This window comes from Temnothorax longispinosus, chromosome 2 (genome assembly GCF_030848805.1).
Source record: "Temnothorax longispinosus isolate EJ_2023e chromosome 2, Tlon_JGU_v1, whole genome shotgun sequence".
NCBI classification, from domain to species: domain Eukaryota; kingdom Metazoa; phylum Arthropoda; class Insecta; order Hymenoptera; family Formicidae; genus Temnothorax; species Temnothorax longispinosus.
In genome coordinates this window covers 22,201,328-22,219,247 of record NC_092359.1, presented here as the reverse complement: position 1 = coordinate 22,219,247, position 17,920 = coordinate 22,201,328, and the positions used below count along the sequence as shown (strand labels likewise).

General features: G+C 32.7%; 1 protein-coding gene across 3 annotated transcripts in view; it reads left to right on the top strand.

The window, feature by feature from the left end:
• The window catches only part of LOC139808979 (A-type potassium channel modulatory protein KCNIP1), a 121,987-nt gene extending 104,323 nt beyond the window's left edge, over positions 1–17,664 (top strand). For 2 of the 3 annotated variants that reach the window (XM_071771547.1, XM_071771545.1), the window contains 2 exons: positions 5,771–5,983; positions 11,656–17,664. In XM_071771547.1, coding sequence (XP_071627648.1) covers positions 5,771–5,983; positions 11,656–11,766 — 324 coding nt within the window. In that variant the 3' untranslated portion in view covers positions 11,767–17,664. Of the gene's footprint in view, positions 1–5,770; positions 5,984–6,280; positions 7,507–11,655 lie in introns of those variants that run through there. The other variant, XM_071771544.1, reaches the window with a different exon arrangement.
• Positions 17,665–17,920: the final 256 nt, after the last annotated feature.

Below are 17,920 nucleotides of genomic sequence, written 5' to 3'. Positions count from 1 at the left end.
AAAGAAAGAAAATTTATTTTAAACATTATATCTCATAAATGTACATATATTGATATATCTATTATAGAATCTCGAAATATGTTTCATGGGAAAGACTAAAAAAGCATTGTTACCAATTTCCTTTTTAATGAGCAAACAAGAAACCCCTATTGGTAATCCAGAGATTTTTGTAATTGCAGAAATATCTCTTTCTCCTTACTTCCACGTTATAATATTATCTTCTTTTATTTCCTGAATTTTATTTGTAATATTGCTGACATACAAAGGCTTCTATCACTTAAATCGCATTATATGTTTGTACTCTAAAATCTGCAAGCGCGCAAAAGAAGGATTACCATTCTTCTTTTCTCGAGATAATACTTTACTGGAGTGCACTCGCTCTCGACGTGTGGGCAACAGGACCTCCTCTATCTTCGAGGTTTCTTCGGCTTCCTCTTATTCTTCCTCTCCGTCCACTTATCACTCCCTTTGAGTGATGAAAAGTCCGGTGACCATAAGATTTAATCATTGCGGTTGAGAAATGCGTAGCATTTTTATCGGTTAAACTGTTGTTGTAAAATATATATAAACGTAAACATTGCTCAAAATTTTCCAATTTTAATAAGATGATCGTTTAAAATAAGCAGTAATCAAATACATATATTTGTTTTAGAATTATACAAGTTAATACAATATTTCTATAAAAAGTATAAGATTAATGAAATTTATATGGATAATGAAATTAAATCCGTTTCCTGCGAGCGTAAATATTTCATGTTAGAGTAGCAAACAATTGTTAACTATGAGGTTTCTTGCTTTTGTAACGAACGATCAACTGGAAACTTTTTTAGTTTTTTAGCCAACATGTTTCAATCGTTTGTGCGACCAACATATGGCAAAAGTGAAGTGAAGTCGAAATCATAAACTGCAGCGACAACGAAAATTGTCTAACTGTAACATGCAACGTAGTAAAAAAGAAGCGTTATGTTGTGAGCATCTGTGTCGTAAAAAAAATGCATGCACTGTGTAAATCTGCTTCAAGGGGAGCAGATAGGAGAACGAGCGTCACCGGAACTTTTAATTAACTACGATATTTCTCACAAAGCTCTCTCTTTTTTTAATATATGACTCATTCTGCGGCAGATTTCCCTCATCCTGCTTACTCTCTAACGTTGCAACATTCCCCACGGATATAGCGGCGATTTAATCAAGCGGCCTTCATAGAATTTTAAAAGCTAATTGCGATTCAGTTGCGAATTTTTACGCATTTTGCAAGATTGGCAGTACTGTTATTACAACCAATTATGGTACGTATAAGTGATGTGCTTTATTCGTCATAATATATCTCATACATTAATAAAATTGTTTATTATAACAAATGATATCAGCGATATAAACATAATTTAAAGCAAAGAACTCGAAGACTTTTCCTTTTGTACGTACTGTAAAAAATTTTTAAGAAATTTGAAGCATTTACGCAAATTGGACAATTTTTATTTGTCCTACTACTTATCTACAATTCTACGTAAATTCGTCTCTCTCTCTCTCTCTCTCTCTCTCTATTTCTCGAGCTTTTTTTTTTATTTCAATTAATTAACTGAAAAAGCGAAGTACTTAATAAAAAATAAAAGAATTTTTTAATAAAATTTTAATCGATAGTGATTAAAGGTTGTCTGATACTTGTGACAGTTAAAATCATTTGCATGTTCTTTGATTACATGTGGATCTATGCCAAGCAGTTGAAAAGCATTTTCGTGTAAAATGTTGGAATATCTATCAAACACAATTTCATTTAAATTCATTAATACGAAAATTGAAGGATGAAAGTAAAATAGAACAGAATTCACTGATTATCCTTAGAACTTATTACTTAAAAGCACTGATTTTACTGTGAATAAAATAATAGATCTATTGTAAGAAAAATCTCTATTCGAGAAAACTATCATGTCAACGAAAAAACATGTGAAATAGGTATACTATTTATAGAGCTATTTATTGTGCGTGAATCAAATTAATCACACGGTAAGAAATTGTATTTGTGATAAATAAAAACGAAAGGATAGCCTATCAATAGTTTTGCGAATTAGTTTATTTATGTGTATAGTTTATTTATGTACACAGTATGAATAAACAGCATATTACATTAAATGTATATATCTGATATAGTAAAATATTGCCAAGTTATGCTATCAAAACAAATGGTTTTAGTTTTTAGCAAAACTGGAGAAATTAATTTATTTTTAATTTTTAACGATTTTCAGTGATATTGTAGAACAAATGTTTCTACAATATTTACTTTTTTATTGACTCCATTTCCCATTATATTGCTGATGAGTTGTATCAGAGACAAAGTATATAAATATGGAAATAAATCTTTATTCTTTCCGTTAAGCATCATTCAATTAAAAATTTTAAGAACAAATTAAAACAAAAATTAAAAACAAATCTATATATTTTAAAAATTAAATAAACATATGTTTAAAGAACAGTCGTTGCAGTCTTTAAATATGCGTTGAGTTTCTTTGAGTTTATTATCCGTAATTCTCGAATAATTGAGTAGAGTTCTGTTGCAACGGCAACACGTCCCGACTCTCGATATAATTGCAGCGACCTGGATCAACTATCGTAATTTATTCGGACGTTTCATTGTTTAGGTGGTCAGGACTGGGTCAGCCATATATAAACACGCTTGTATAATTGCAATCTTTGATTTCTCTGAGAGCTGACTTATGATATTATAAAAATTATAATATATATATATATATATATATATACACATATATTCTTAATAAGAAATTTTATTGAGAAAAACTTTTTAATAGCTTATACTGCCGCATATTATTATATATTCTACAATACTAATTTACTTATATACATATATATATAGATAAATTAGTATTGTAGAATATAATAATATGCGGCAGTATAAGCTATTAAAAAGTTTTTCTCAATAAAATTTCTTTGAGAAGTAAAAAGTTTGAAATCACAATGTGCGTGAAAACACGTAAAACAATACGAGGCGTGAAACCAAGAATTTTTACTATAAGTAAGATTAAACGATGTCAAGTATGATGTATGTTAGGGTTTAGATCTTCTAGGAGAATTTATACAACATTTGGCGATTTTCTACTCCCCCTATATGCTACGTCATTCTTTCGTTTCATCCTAAGACAGCAACCTATATATCAAAGTTCAATTCAAGCTTATAAAAAAAATAGAGATACATTCTTTAAAGATACATGTTATTAGAGACAAAATTTTTTTATGTGATACATATTGTTATTGTTACTATATAATAAGCTACAGGAATAGTGTTTTTGATGTTGAATAGTGTTTTTAATCTTTATATTGATTTTTTATTTTTTATTCCAATCTCAGCTTTAAACTTTGTTAACGTTAATCACTAAACGTTCAATTTTATTTTGTCTTCTCATCTCCCTGACTTTACTTTATTCTTCGTGACCGTTTAATACAATTTGCTAGGCTAACAGCTTCAGCAAATACACTTTTTTATCCCAAAGGTACTGTTAACCGATAAAGTCGAGGATAATACATGCTGTTTTACTTGCCACAATCTAAAGACAACATTAATTATTTTAATAATTAACATGCTTTTTATTGTCTCGATATTTCTCACTTTTTGTGATTGAAGTTTATTTATTGCCATAATTATCGTTGCTTATTATATGTATATATGTTTAAGATTTTAACTTATATAATATAAAAAATAAACATTAAATTTTCCAACTCTAGTATCTTTTGATTTGTTCAAATATATGCTAACTCATCGGCATTGTGTTTTATTTTATTAGAATCAAAGCCTACCAAATGTAATTAGCAAAGTAGTTTCCGCCATAAATTGCTCGTTCGAAACAGCCCTGAGAGTAGGATTCGCATAATTGTAAACTTTATTGCAAGACTAATTAAAATTTTATATTCAAAGGAATAAGGTACTTAAATGTAGTAAGACCATAGAAATATAAGACTAGAGTGCGCGAGTCATATGCTAGCACGTAAGAGGCTGCGATATAGAAATAGAAAATGAACGCTGCAGTATGGGCCCCTTCTGTCAGACAAAGACAGAAGGGGCCCATACTGCAGACTGCAGCTTTCTCTCTTTCTATTCCTATCCCGAAAAGACAGCTTTCTCTTTCTATTTCTATATTACTTTTTTAGCTTGCTTGCGCACTATATTCTTATATCTCTATGGGTAAGACAAAGGAGCGCAGATATTCAATTCAATTTCAATTTTAATTCCCCGGTTCTACTGTTTTTTCACTCGTTCTGCTTTTAGCAGATAATTAAAATCCGTCATGCGAGTTTTAATTAATCGTAGGGTCTATCATAGAAGAAAGCGCAATCATCAGGTTCGTTATTACGTCTTACCGTGCTATCAAAGGCTACGCCCAAAGGTACACAAATGTGACAATACGCTGGCGCTGATGTATTTCTCACTCCGTGACAAATGTGTCTTGAGTTAATAATACAAGTAGCACAATAGAACTAGGCCGCAATTCTGTTCTATCTTATAGTCACCACCTTACATTTCAAATTCCAGACGAATTTCCATAATAATTGTACCAAGAAATGGACGTAGCGCCGCCAGTTCTATTACTCATGGCTTTATTACTTACGCGTTTGATGTGTGTGTCTATATCTCGCACAACGTATACATATCTCGTGAACTTCTCGCAGTTTCACGCTTCTACGCGTATATATTAATACGAAGCGGGATTTCTGCGTCGCAACTTAGCTGACTGATAGCATAGTTTATCCCTTACGAGGCAACACGTTACACGTTGTCGCCATTATTTGCTCGATTACTGCACGATTAAATTTAACATCCTTCTGTGTCTAAATTGCTTTTGTGCGAGCGACCTATTTCTCTGAAATAGCGCGGTTGTCCAATCTTTCTTATTGCCGCGCTCTTTTTGCATGACAAAATTTGCATGGACGCGTTGCCGCGACATTGATGTAAATGCAAGAATGCACTTAGGAATCAAGAGCTTGTGCTTTTATCTAATTCTATATTACATATAATTTAGAAAAAAGTATGTATTGTTATTACAGCTATGTTTTTGATTACATAATAATAAATTTTTTTAATATACTAGAGGAAAAAAAAGAATATTGATGAAGATATATATAAACTTATTTATTCATCTGATTTCTAAAACTTCTGCATGCTTTAATAAACTTCTGATAAAATCCATAATTTCTTTTATTGATATTTATTTAAATGTCTATCGGATACTTCAGCTCTAAAAGCAAAAAAGCATGGAGTACATTTGAAAAAATTATAACGCTTTATTATAAATACGTGGAACAGTCGCATCTTTCGATTTCATATAACTTAGTAGCAGGTGTTGCAAGTTGCATAACCGACGCGACCACAAATCTCGTGCGGTATGTGCTCGCATTTGTATGTTTCATTCTAAGTTCGGCACCGCGCCGTTATTCAACCAACAAGCATTAAAGTTTACCACCCCATTCTGTATTAGCGTTACTCATCCAATTATTATCACAATCAAATGCAACTTTCGTCATCCTTGCGTGAAATTATAATTCTTTATATATTCTGAATGAATATCGAATAGAGTAAGAGAAGAGAACAAAAAATAAACGAAGTACATGTCATGTATGAGAGATGGGTACATTGTTTTTACATAATACTGCTTAGGGATTATATATATACAGATACATGCCTTACAAAATATAAGCATATATGTATCTCCAAATGTCTTATGACGATATACTGCTGCTACGGACAATGTTGGTTTTTATGTTTCAGGATTTTGTTACGGGCTTGAGTGTACTATCTCGTGGCTCGATAGATGAAAAACTTCGTTGGACGTTCTCGCTTTATGATATCAACGGCGACGGCTGTATCACGAGGGAGGAGATGACGGACATTGTGACTGCCGTATATGAGCTGATGGGAAAATTTTCTGATCCCAACTTGGACCATGAGGGTGTACGTCTCAAAGTGGATCGTATGTTTCAGGTAGAATAATGAAATTTTCTCCGAAAACAGATCTTCAAAACACTCGTAAAAAAAACTATAAAATTTTCGACACTTATATTATAAGTAGATATTATGAACAGATAACCAGTATCACAAATGTTTCCGAAAACTATTTCGGTTCAGAAATCTAATAAATTTATAGTTAATTTATAGTTTATTAAAAAGACACGATTGAATTAAAAATATCGATTTGAAGCTTCGGGCGAGCGTTTTAAATTAATGAATCTCGTATCTGTTTCAAACGTGCAATGACTGTCGATAATCTGTTCACTTCAGCGGAAGAAAACGAGCTTCTGCGGAGAGTGTATCCGTGAGACAGGAACGAGCCTTTTCTTTTTAGAAGCTGTCACATTGTTAGCTGCGGATGACAATGCCCGCAGTGCACTCGGTCTCTTCACCTATCTCCGCCGCTACAGGCGAAAAAAGGAGCAATCTGTTTTACAGAGACAATTTGCGCGGATGACGTGTCTTCTGTCTGATACAAACTATACGCTTCATCAATCCTATGACAAATGAAGTTCAAAGAGTTAACGTTTTTAGGATACGATGCACAGGATTGTGTTGACAATCGAACCGTGCAAAACAGGCATCCGCGCCTTCGTAAAACAATTGTGCTGTAAAATACATGATAAATGCCACTAATATAAAAAGTTCAAAGAACATATAGAACTTCTATTTTTTATCTATTGCAAAGAAATTAAATATTGAAAAACGTGTTAGACGTAGAAATAAAACTTTAAAGAAATAAAATGATAATAAGTGTTGCTAATCTTATTTCGCTCGGACGCTGTGATCTTATAGTCAACAAATGCTCTTTTACATAAACAGTATTCAATTCTATAATATTATTAGAAGACACGAAATTTCTGAGCGGAAGCTTGTTTCGTAACTATTATCGGCTGGCACGTCACGACCCTAGGTCCTCATCTTCGATTCTGTATAGCTGGGTTAGATCTATTGATGTGCTTCCTACGCTCCCGTTGTCGTTGAAAGGAAACGCAAATTCGACGGTAAAGGCGACGCGACCAGAAAGGGTAAACGCCTTGTTTAACGTTGCTTTTGAGGCATGCACACCGATACGCGTATATGCACACTCGTGGTCGCGTATGCGGCAGCCGCGACAACATAAGAGAGATAGGATTAGTACTACAGCATGAAGCTCCAACTCGAAACCACAGTATATACGCGCACCTTGCGTTTACATATATACGCGGATAGTTTAAATTTTAATTGCTTGTGGTCTCAGTTCCTCAAAGGCCCCAGGGGCTTTTCTCAAGGAACCACGCTACCTTCTCAATCTAACTTGCAGCTCCCGCGCTATGACACACGTTATGCAATAAACATGACACTCGGAGGTTTTAATCACTTTCGTGGCGAGCTTCCAAAAAGGAGATAGAAAAATTAATCTCCTTCTTTGAACGCTATTACCAGATTAAATAAAAATATTTAAAAAACTATTGTAATTTATATAATCTGTGTAAATGATAATATACGCGGAGAACACACAAAATTCTTATTCACAGATCAATGTGTTTCAATATGAAGGAAGATTTGTTTGCACTTACACATACGTTTTACTTGACTGTGATATTTTTCGAAAATCAAAAGATAGATTTGTTTATGTTACATCTCTGTTAAATATCGACATAACTATTTGTCGTTGCTGAACTGCCAGAAACAATTCGATAATAGTAATAGAAACTATTGGTCGCTGTTCACTATCCAATTAAATGTTATTTCTGGATACCTGCCAATATTCTGTAGTTAGACCCTTTGATTCGCATGATGTAATTTATTAGTCAGTTTGGAATCAATTCTACAATTCACCGTAAACCGAAACGTCCGTGAAACTGGAAACTGCCATTGAACTACCTACTACTAAATTTCTGTGAACAGATGTTACTTGCGGTTAAACTTTATTGTCATAATATCAATAACATCTGGTACATGAATGATCCTTTTGCAATGCCATATTGCCACATCATTCTGCGACGCGTGCAGGGAATATCGCCGGTAAAATTGTTATATTACATTCTCTCGCGTGTGATAATCGAAATCGATTATAAATGCGCAAATATAAGTGAACTTCGTTAATATGTACGTACGGATTGAATCTCGATAATGATACACCAATATACATATATGACGTATGACGTATATACCATTTTTCGAATATGCAGTCAGCTTGTAACAATGTTCGTTTTGTAGACGAAGAAACGGAATACCGTGCAACTTAGATGTACGTTGCAGACATTCTATAGGTTTCCTTTTCCGGACATTAACGTTTGTGTACGTAGATAAATCGACCCAGGACTTTCGCTAAAAACTTGAAGAATGCGGCGCAAGACAAGACTTCTTCAACAGTCAAACGATTTTTCAAGCATCTTTCTATCTCACGGTATAATAGCGATACGGATACTTTGAAGTTTGTTTCGCCAAAGAGAAAAAGAAAGATTTATTCGACAAAGAAATATAATGTAACAAATAAAATCAAAATACATAAATATGATAAATAAGATGAGACGTAATAGAAGGAATTGCGTCACGTAAACAAGAAACTGCAGAATGTACGAAATGGGAAAAGTTTTATTTTGGCATTATATGTGCGATGTTAAAGTGAAGTACTCAACCAATAGCAAATGAGGTAATGAGATTTGTATATAAATGAAATTACACAAGGGATTTACAATCCGTGTTTCAAAAATAAATAAGAGAATGAAGAAATGAAGAGCCGTACCTGCATAACATATTTTATTATTTTATTGATTTTAAAAGTTAATTAACAATCAATGTGACGCAATCTCATATTGCAAATATATCATTTGTGAATAATTCATATGAATCTACTTTATTTAAAAATTAATCAGGTATGCTGATCGACCCAACTGGCCAAATTTTATTGATCAAAGTAATGCATTGCAATAAAATTTGGCCAGTTGGATCGATCAACATACCTGATTAATTTTTAATTATTCACTGGCAAATTCTCAAGTTCTACTTTATTTAAACATTATTATCTTTTCATCTACACACTCTCTCTTTCTCTATCCCTAAATGCATATGTGAACTATAATGTAGAAATCTTTGCCAAAAATACTTCTTTATATGAGTAAGCTTTAATGAAGTGTTCTCGAAGTCAAATAAACTTCCTTTATAATAAGTGAAACATACGGTATGTCTGAGTTTTTGTTCTTCTAGCTTTACGAGATTCTTTCAAGATAACGATAAAGCATTATTAAAGCTAACCCCAAGCCATGAATACAAGCCACGAATGAAAAATGGACCGGTGGACACTTTATAAACTTCTAACCGCAGCACAATGGCTTTGAACGCTTACGAAGATTTTCAATGCGCTCGTAGAAAAGCGGTGAAAGAATAGTTCCCGTCCTTCGCGGTTTTGTGTGTTTTTCCATCAATATTCTTCTTAGATAACTTTTTTAAATGTAGCAAACTTAATTATACACAATCGTTTAAGAGATCTGGATCGACTGCATACTTATGCATTTTTTCATTTGTTTAAAATATTTTATATTGTCAAGGCTTTAAAAATTATACTATATAGTACTAATAATAAATTATAAAATTATATAATACTCTTTATCAATAAATTTTACAATTAATTAGAAAAATATTTTAGTCGTTACCGAAATTCTTCCAAATTCCTACATATAAATATGTTTATCAATTTCTAATTATATATGTATATTTATATTGTATCTATACGTACATATATGTTCTAGAAAGGATATTATCACTTACTCTTTGCATAACTAAATGTCAATCCACCCTTAATTTTTTTGTAAAAACATTTGTTTCGATTAAACTGACACTAATTAATCACGAGGAAAGCAGAGGTAATGAGCGTCGCAGAAATACCTGCGTTATTCATAGCACTAATTAAAAACGAGCTTTATTCGAGCACCGTTCGCTCCAGATAACGATTAAATCCGTCCCATTGTTTCTGGAAACTGCGCAGCCAGTGCTCTCTAGCACTTCTCATCACAGAAAAATGGGCTACCTTGCCAATTTTTGGTTTTATGATTGAATCGTTTCCATGTTACGTCATTCACAAACAGAGATCAGAACACAAAAGATAAAAGAAAAATATAAAATATAAAAATTTACAAGCTTAATTACTATTAAATATTATATTTGTTAGTAAAATCTGAAAAAAATTATAATCGTCAAAAATTGTCAGAAGAACTGTTTCTTAAATATTATTCAGTGGATTTGCAGTAACTTATTTGACATGAGATAATAGTATTGTCTTTTAAAATGAAAGATCTTGAGGATAAAATTTAAGCTTATCTTTTTAACATACCAAATTGAATAACAAGATCCTATTATACCGTCGGTTCCGTACAATCCTGGTGTTCTCCATATTTCCGGTGATTACTGCTGATTATAATATGGTACAAGGGTACGATTTAGCTTGTAATAAGTCGTGATACCAATTAATCCTATCTGACGATACACGACAACAGGTTTCACCCACGCATACGAGCTTTCTGTTTCGCAGTGCGAGAGCAGTAATAATTTTGCCAATTGCACCTGCCAATGGCCAATTTACCATCGTGCAACCTAAATGATCGTACATGCACGCAACACGACTTGAAATGCCAGCTTCGACTTTCGGTGGTATTTGTTCCGTAAATTAACTCGATAGATTGCCACGAATTGCAAATAATTAATACCTCGATAATGCCTACGCGTCTAGTTGAATATATTTGAATAAATATGCAATTATCAACGATTTATTGTGCGTGGAAAAGAATAAACTGTAACAGTTTTCTTTAATAAATTATGAATTTTTAATAATTTTGATGTGGAAAGAATGGAATTGAATTAATATTACATAATATTTAAGTAATAAATTACTTTTACACATTACACAAAAATAACGATATTGAAATATATAGTTGAAACGTACGACGCAGTAGAAACAGACTTCTAGCGCGACCGTGGTCGATCAGTTTTACATCAGTTCTACTTTAAGTGACGCATACATTTACATTGGCATACCATCGTAGAAACGCGGAAGTGTGAGAGGACGTCTACGTGCTTTTTCGTTGTCGTATATCGTCTTAGGATATACGTCAGCGGTGGTTTTTCAATCTAGGTCAACGTGATGTTTTTTTTTTCTGAGTTTAAGCTTTATAGTAATTCTGTTCATTCATAGTTCAGTCAATCATGTTAGAGTTGCGAGATATGAGGCTCCGGATATCCGTGACCAACTGTGATGCCAAACAAAGAGAGATTCATAAAGCGGATTTTCGTACCCTTCTATAGAAAGTTTATACATAATACCGTTATAACATTTTACATAATACTAACTTTTTGACACAATGTTTCATCACAGTTACGTTACGACGTTCATTAAGTTTTAAGCCAATTTGTAGCTGACACTATAATGACAATACAATGCAAATTATGCATGATGTTGTAATTTTTATTAATACATTATAATTTGTGAAAACGTTAATATTATAATTTATATTAATTTTACTTAAGCTACTTTATGTAAACAACAGAAGTGTTTTTATTATATTATAACACATATTATTTAATGTTTTGTTAATTTAAATACACAAGCCTATTTCTAATGTCTAGTTGATAGAATCATTTAATTTCATTAATTAATTTTATTTCAGAAAATGGACGGCAACAGAGACGGCGTAGTGACGCTATCCGAGTTTTTGGAGGCATGTCGAGCAGATCCGGATATATCAACCAGCATGGCTGCTCTAGACACTGCTTTCTGACACTCACCGCGTCCGCGATACATACCATGGACTTGAAGGGATCACTCGATTAGGAAATAAATCGCTCAATATTGTACCTTAACTCCTTGGACCAGAGATGAGGAAAGAAATTCCCCAAAATGTGTCCCGTCGTCCTGGAGCGACTGATATGCGATTTTTCAGAATTGATTGTTTCGAGAGACGACATTGCGTCACTTTGCGCGTATTAGCTCAACAAAATCTACTCAGCGAAATTTCTAGATATGCAAGAAAAGAGTATTACGAAAAAGAGTATGAGAAAAGTATAAATAAATGGAGTGGTTCAGAGATTTGTGACTTAGATGTACCAAAGAATTACAAAAGTGGTTGTTTTGTGATAGGAACGACAACTAAGCGAATATTTTGATTGAATTAATGTGCTGCCTCCCTCACCCCTGAGATAGGATATTTATAGGATTAGATGTCGGAATCTGCAAGTGAGAAAATATATGCGACAGCAGATTGGAAGCAAGTAACGAGCATGTTAGGACGATAAAATAATTTTTTGGTATTTCGCTTGAAACTTGCTTAGAAAATGATGATATCGTATGCAAATAGCAAACATGATATCTGCTACGAAAAGAATGTGTGTAATGAATCTCCCTTAATAGTCAAGTGTCGGCAAGTGGATTTCATAAAACTTTAGCGTTAGTGTAAGTGGTTAGCGAATAAACGAGAATTAGAAGCGGATCTTTGTATCGAATGGATATTGTATTATTGTAAACTGTAAGCGAAAGATTAAGAATGTATTTTTAAAACTTATATATGCACGACGCTACTCGCACTATTTTATTTTAATTTTTAATTACAAACTTTTTCAATAAAAATTTTTTAATTGTTCGTTGAACGCACCCCTTAGATAAATGACACAATTATTAAAAGTGGTTGAAGGTTGTACTTTATGTTTGAATATACCTATGTGCTGAGACGATAAAAACACAGCATGTATTCAGTTGCATTCTCAGACGACTGTAATGTATTGTACATTCACATGAATATACTCGTAGCCCTACGTACATTTTTAACAACAGCGTGCGAGTTCCGCGTGCATATAGAACTGTAACATAAAAAACAAAGTTAAATGCGAGGATGAGCGTCAACTCACGATTGAGACATACAAAGTTTATCGTGAATCCCGTCGTACAGCTGGATATGTCAAGCGGGATTTGTTGTTTCTAGTGCGTAAGCATGTAGATGGTAAGCGATATCAAAATATTTATTTTTGTGACAGGTAAGCGTATTATCGTTGTAAGATTCTAGATTGTAAAGACTGTGTGCTGCTAAAGAGAGAGAGAAGTGAATCGGATTAGTTAAGGGACAAAAACTGGAAGAAATATTCGAAGACAGAGGAAAAAGGCCTCTCTCTATCGATCTGGCATTAGAATGATCCATTGCCGAATATATGCGAAACATTTTATTATAATTAACCAACACGAGTCGTGGAGACTGGACCAAGGCTTCCGCGATGAGCGAAGAGGATTTACTTGAGCGAAGTATATTTAATCATTTTCCATCACTGCCTACTTCTGGATAACTATAAATAAATAAGGAGGAATGGAGACGAGTAAAAATAAACAAAACTCCGATGCATCGAGACCAGCAAGTCTGATCGAAATCATCGACCTTAGATTGGGAAGCGGCGAAATGAGGCTTATATTTATTTAGATTTATACGAGTTTCAAGTATCCTTTCATTATGTGCGTTTCTTGTAAAATACTCGAGATAGCGAATCGCGAATCGCTATTTGGATATTTCTTCGATTTAGAGAATATTGGGATGCGACGACTAACTTCTTCTAACAACTAAACTGATGCAACTCCAATTCACGCAGTGTATCAATATGTCGAACGTGGAGAGATAGTAGAAGGATACGAATAACAAAGTCAGTAAAGAAATGACAGAAGCGACAAAAAAAGACAGATCGCGCACGACAAGAATTACAGGCGTAAAGATTTCTTCGATTTTTAGCAGCGCCTATCTATATATAGAGCATAAGACTTATTATAAATTGAGATAAACATCGAATGTTGTCTCATATCACTCGATCACTACCGCATGTCTTTGAAGTTACGTAAATAAGTGTATAAAAGACAGAAACGGGGTAACTGTGTCGTTTAGATACTTTCAAATTCGATCGGATACTAGTTTTAGATGTGAGAAAGGAAGGAAATGAGTACTCTTACCCCACGATGATTAATCGGAAATAAGCTAAATCTAAATATGTTATGGGCTTTTTTATGCGACGCCATTAGTTTTAGAATAATGTTATTGTTTTTTAAGAGTTAGCGAGACTAGACTGACGATACATGGAATATTATTAAGTTTCGCAAGATATAGAAGAAAAGCACACGAAATAGTAATTTTTTAACAAGAAGACAGAGTTATAGCACTTATTCAGGATGTAAGCTCTCATTACGTAATGTCACGCCATATGCTTAATTCATATTATCTCAACTACACATCCGCGCATACTTTCCTTTTATTTATGCTCATATTTCCTCTAAGAACATATAATTCGGTATAGCTTCTCTATAGCTTTTATACTTCTTATTGAACTTATATCATTCAATCTCTATTGTACGCTGCCAAACTGCATGTTACCTTCTTTCGCAAACATCGAGTTATCTACAGGAAATTTCATAAAGTAACGTAAGTTCGATCACGGTTTTAGCAACGTAATATGCGAAAGTTTGGCTTTAATTTAAGTTTTGGCTTTAATAAAAGTTATTTTACATGAACAGTGAGGAAACGAGATTGACAATGATATAATGTATCCTTTGTATTATCTTAAATCAACGATTGTCAATTTTTAGTTATATTTTATATGTTACACAAACAGAAGAAAGTAATACAGTGCTAAATAATTTAAAACAGCATTAGCTTTTTTTTTAACGTCATAATTATTATGCTAAACTATAAGCTATAATCGTGCTGCTTTATTTAGTGTGATATCGATAGTTTTATATTATTGGACAATAAAAAATTTTATTATAATGCGATCAGAGACAAAACTATATAATAATAATAATATCGTTTGTATTGAAGATATAATATTAGGGTAATATTTCCTCATTTTTCTCAGGATATACTTGAAATGGCTGCCTGAAATCCAACTATTATATTTTAAATACATAATTGGCAAGTGTTTAAAAGTAGGAACGAGAATTATTTATGCTCAATCTAGTTATTAAAACATAAAATTAACATAACGGCGCTTTCCTTAATTTGATTTTACAAAACATAAAATTGTTATTGGTTCTTAACACAATTCTGACGTAAAAATCATGGATATTTCTATTCTATTTTGATAATTCAGATTCTAGATATTGCTATTGTACTATCTCATAGATGGTTTATATAAATCATAAATATACAATACGCTATTTTCCTTTATTTCAAGATAAACGTGTGCACATAGCGTTTCCGGTTTTTTTTATAAAAAAAGCAATGTTACTTTTATTATATCTTCCATTACATTCTCTTATAATAACATGAATTACTTCATATGTCGTTTTATAACTAAGAATAGGAATTAACACGTAAACCCCTTTCGTCATCTTATTGTTAGTTTCTGACAGAGATTGAAATATATTTTGAAAACTGATATTAAATCAATATTTACCGACATTAACCGTATATTAATCACATAAACTTTCATAAACGACGAATTACAAGTTGCGTCCAATAAATTAAACTTGAGAAAAACCTCAGCACGTTTCTGATCGCTAAAAAATTATTTATAAGTACTTCTTCATGTACTGCTGCATGTTTCTGATATATCTAATGTAAAAAAAATTCGAAAAACAAGATAAATGAACAAAATTCAATGTGTGTACGCAAATTGACATTTGCACAAAATCAATCTATTTCTCGCAACTATCTATCATAATTCAAAAGTTCTGCATAACTAAACGCGATTATTACGTATGTAATTGGCAGTCTTTTGGTTGCATTGCTCTTAAAATTTGTGTCACGCGACTTACAACGAGCAAAAAATCGGAAAAAATGAAAGAATAAAACATCTCTTTGATCGACTCTATCACGTGGATACTATCTATATGTAGCTAGTTCAGCTACAAGGCTATAAAGCCCCACGAGTACTACTATCTTGACTCTCTTAACGTAGAAAAATGCTATACTCGAATAGAATTCAAGAATCTATATCTATCAAAATCTATCTCTTCTCTCTGTAGATAGTTGAGTCCTTACCGAGGGTATTTTCGGTGGTATCTATTTTAGACATTATAGCTGCTGGACAGAGAAAATACAACATTGAAATTGATCTGTGAAAGTGACGTAAAACGCAAACGGCGGAAGTACCAAAGCGAGAAGGTAGCTATCCGTTGTTCGCGAAGTCGAGAAAGTTATATTTAAGAAGAATTATTAGATAGAAAATGAAAGAGATAATGGTCGGGTTGTACGCGTACTAGCTGACAGATGGTCCAATCATAGATTATATATTCATAACGGGGAAAATAAACGAGAACTTAAAAGAATAGCGCCTAACTGTGTTACGCGAAGTATGAGAAACAGCGCGCGAATGTTATGATTGTATATAAAATATAAATATATATATGTATATATAAGGCACCAGAGATACATTTACATTGTCGTATAAAATTATAAAATCGAATTTTTAATTAAATTTATATTCGGATTATACAGATGTTTTTCGGACTTTTGTGTTGCTGGAAATAAAAGTAAAAAATTTTCTTAAGAGAATTACGTTGACACAAAAAAAATTATCTACAATATTGAATTTATCATCTATTGAGTTCCTGAAATAACCAATTAAGTATTTTAAAGTAGAATAATATTAGATAAGATTATTATTGATTAGTATCTGTTATATACAATTGTCATGATGATTCTGAACGTATCCTTGTTTATTCAAAGTTATTGCGCGATAAGCGCTTATTTTACGACAAATATATGTGTCATGGTAATGTGCTGCAAAAATGTATCACGCGCGGTTTCTCAAGCATTGTGTATTGAACACAACAAAGTTACAGAGAAATTATTATATGATGTTAAAATATGAAGGATTTTAAAACAGATTATAAAAAGCAACAGGCAAGAGATATTCATATATTTTCAGTGTAAATCAAGTATATGTATATACTTGTGGTAAGACTACGTATCTCATAGCTTTAACGGCTCGCCGATGCCCAGGTGGAAGCAAACCTTCCTTGGTAGCGATATCGAAATTGTGCGAGTCACGATCAACGACGCCGTACTACGTCTCGTTGTAAAAAAAAAGCTACATGGCCAATGTAATATATATATGTGTTCTGTTAACAAAGATGGTATGCTTCCACTCGAGGAAGAGCGCGTAAAGGAGTAATCGTTTGGATGTTGATTGTTAAATGTTAGGATAGATGGGTACGACGTTATATCCTTTCAACCCGAACTACATGTTAAGTACTTGCATTTTGTCTCTTATCTTCGATTACGATTGCGTCTCGTTATTTCATCGGATTTCAATCGTCGATACGTGTCTGGTTCGATTTAACGTAGCTCTTCTTTGTATGCAGATTTCGAGGGAAAAAAAATATAAAATGTTTAATTTGTAATGCAGTCACTGCCGTCGCTTTTCTGCAATAAAAACCAATTTTCGCTTCGATCGTTTTTCGGTATTGTCCCGAAAAGATGCTTATTCGTGACGCGCAAACTGTTCATATTTATCATACAAGATTCATTTGGAAATTTAAGATTTATTGTACGTAAATGTTTTGTCTGTCGTCCTTTAAAAATTTTACGTTTTCGTCTTTTTTAGTCATTTCTCGAAACTTAGTCATTGTCTCGCATAATTATTACAGATAATTTATTGTACTATATCTTGGAAGCATGTATTTTATAAATAAATAGATAACCAACGTATATATATGCGTGCTGTCATTCGTTTTACTATCAGTACTTACCATTATATCAGTCATAGAAAGGAATTAGCTATTGAATATACATCAATATTTTTTATACGCTCTTATCAAAAAACAGGTTATAGCAAAAAAAAGAAGAGGAAAAAGAAGAGAATTAATATTAATTTGTAAATTCTGTGTAGCTCTTCAACGCGGCTATAGAGATATAACATAAGAATAAAAATAAATACGATTATCCCTTCTTAATATATTAAATA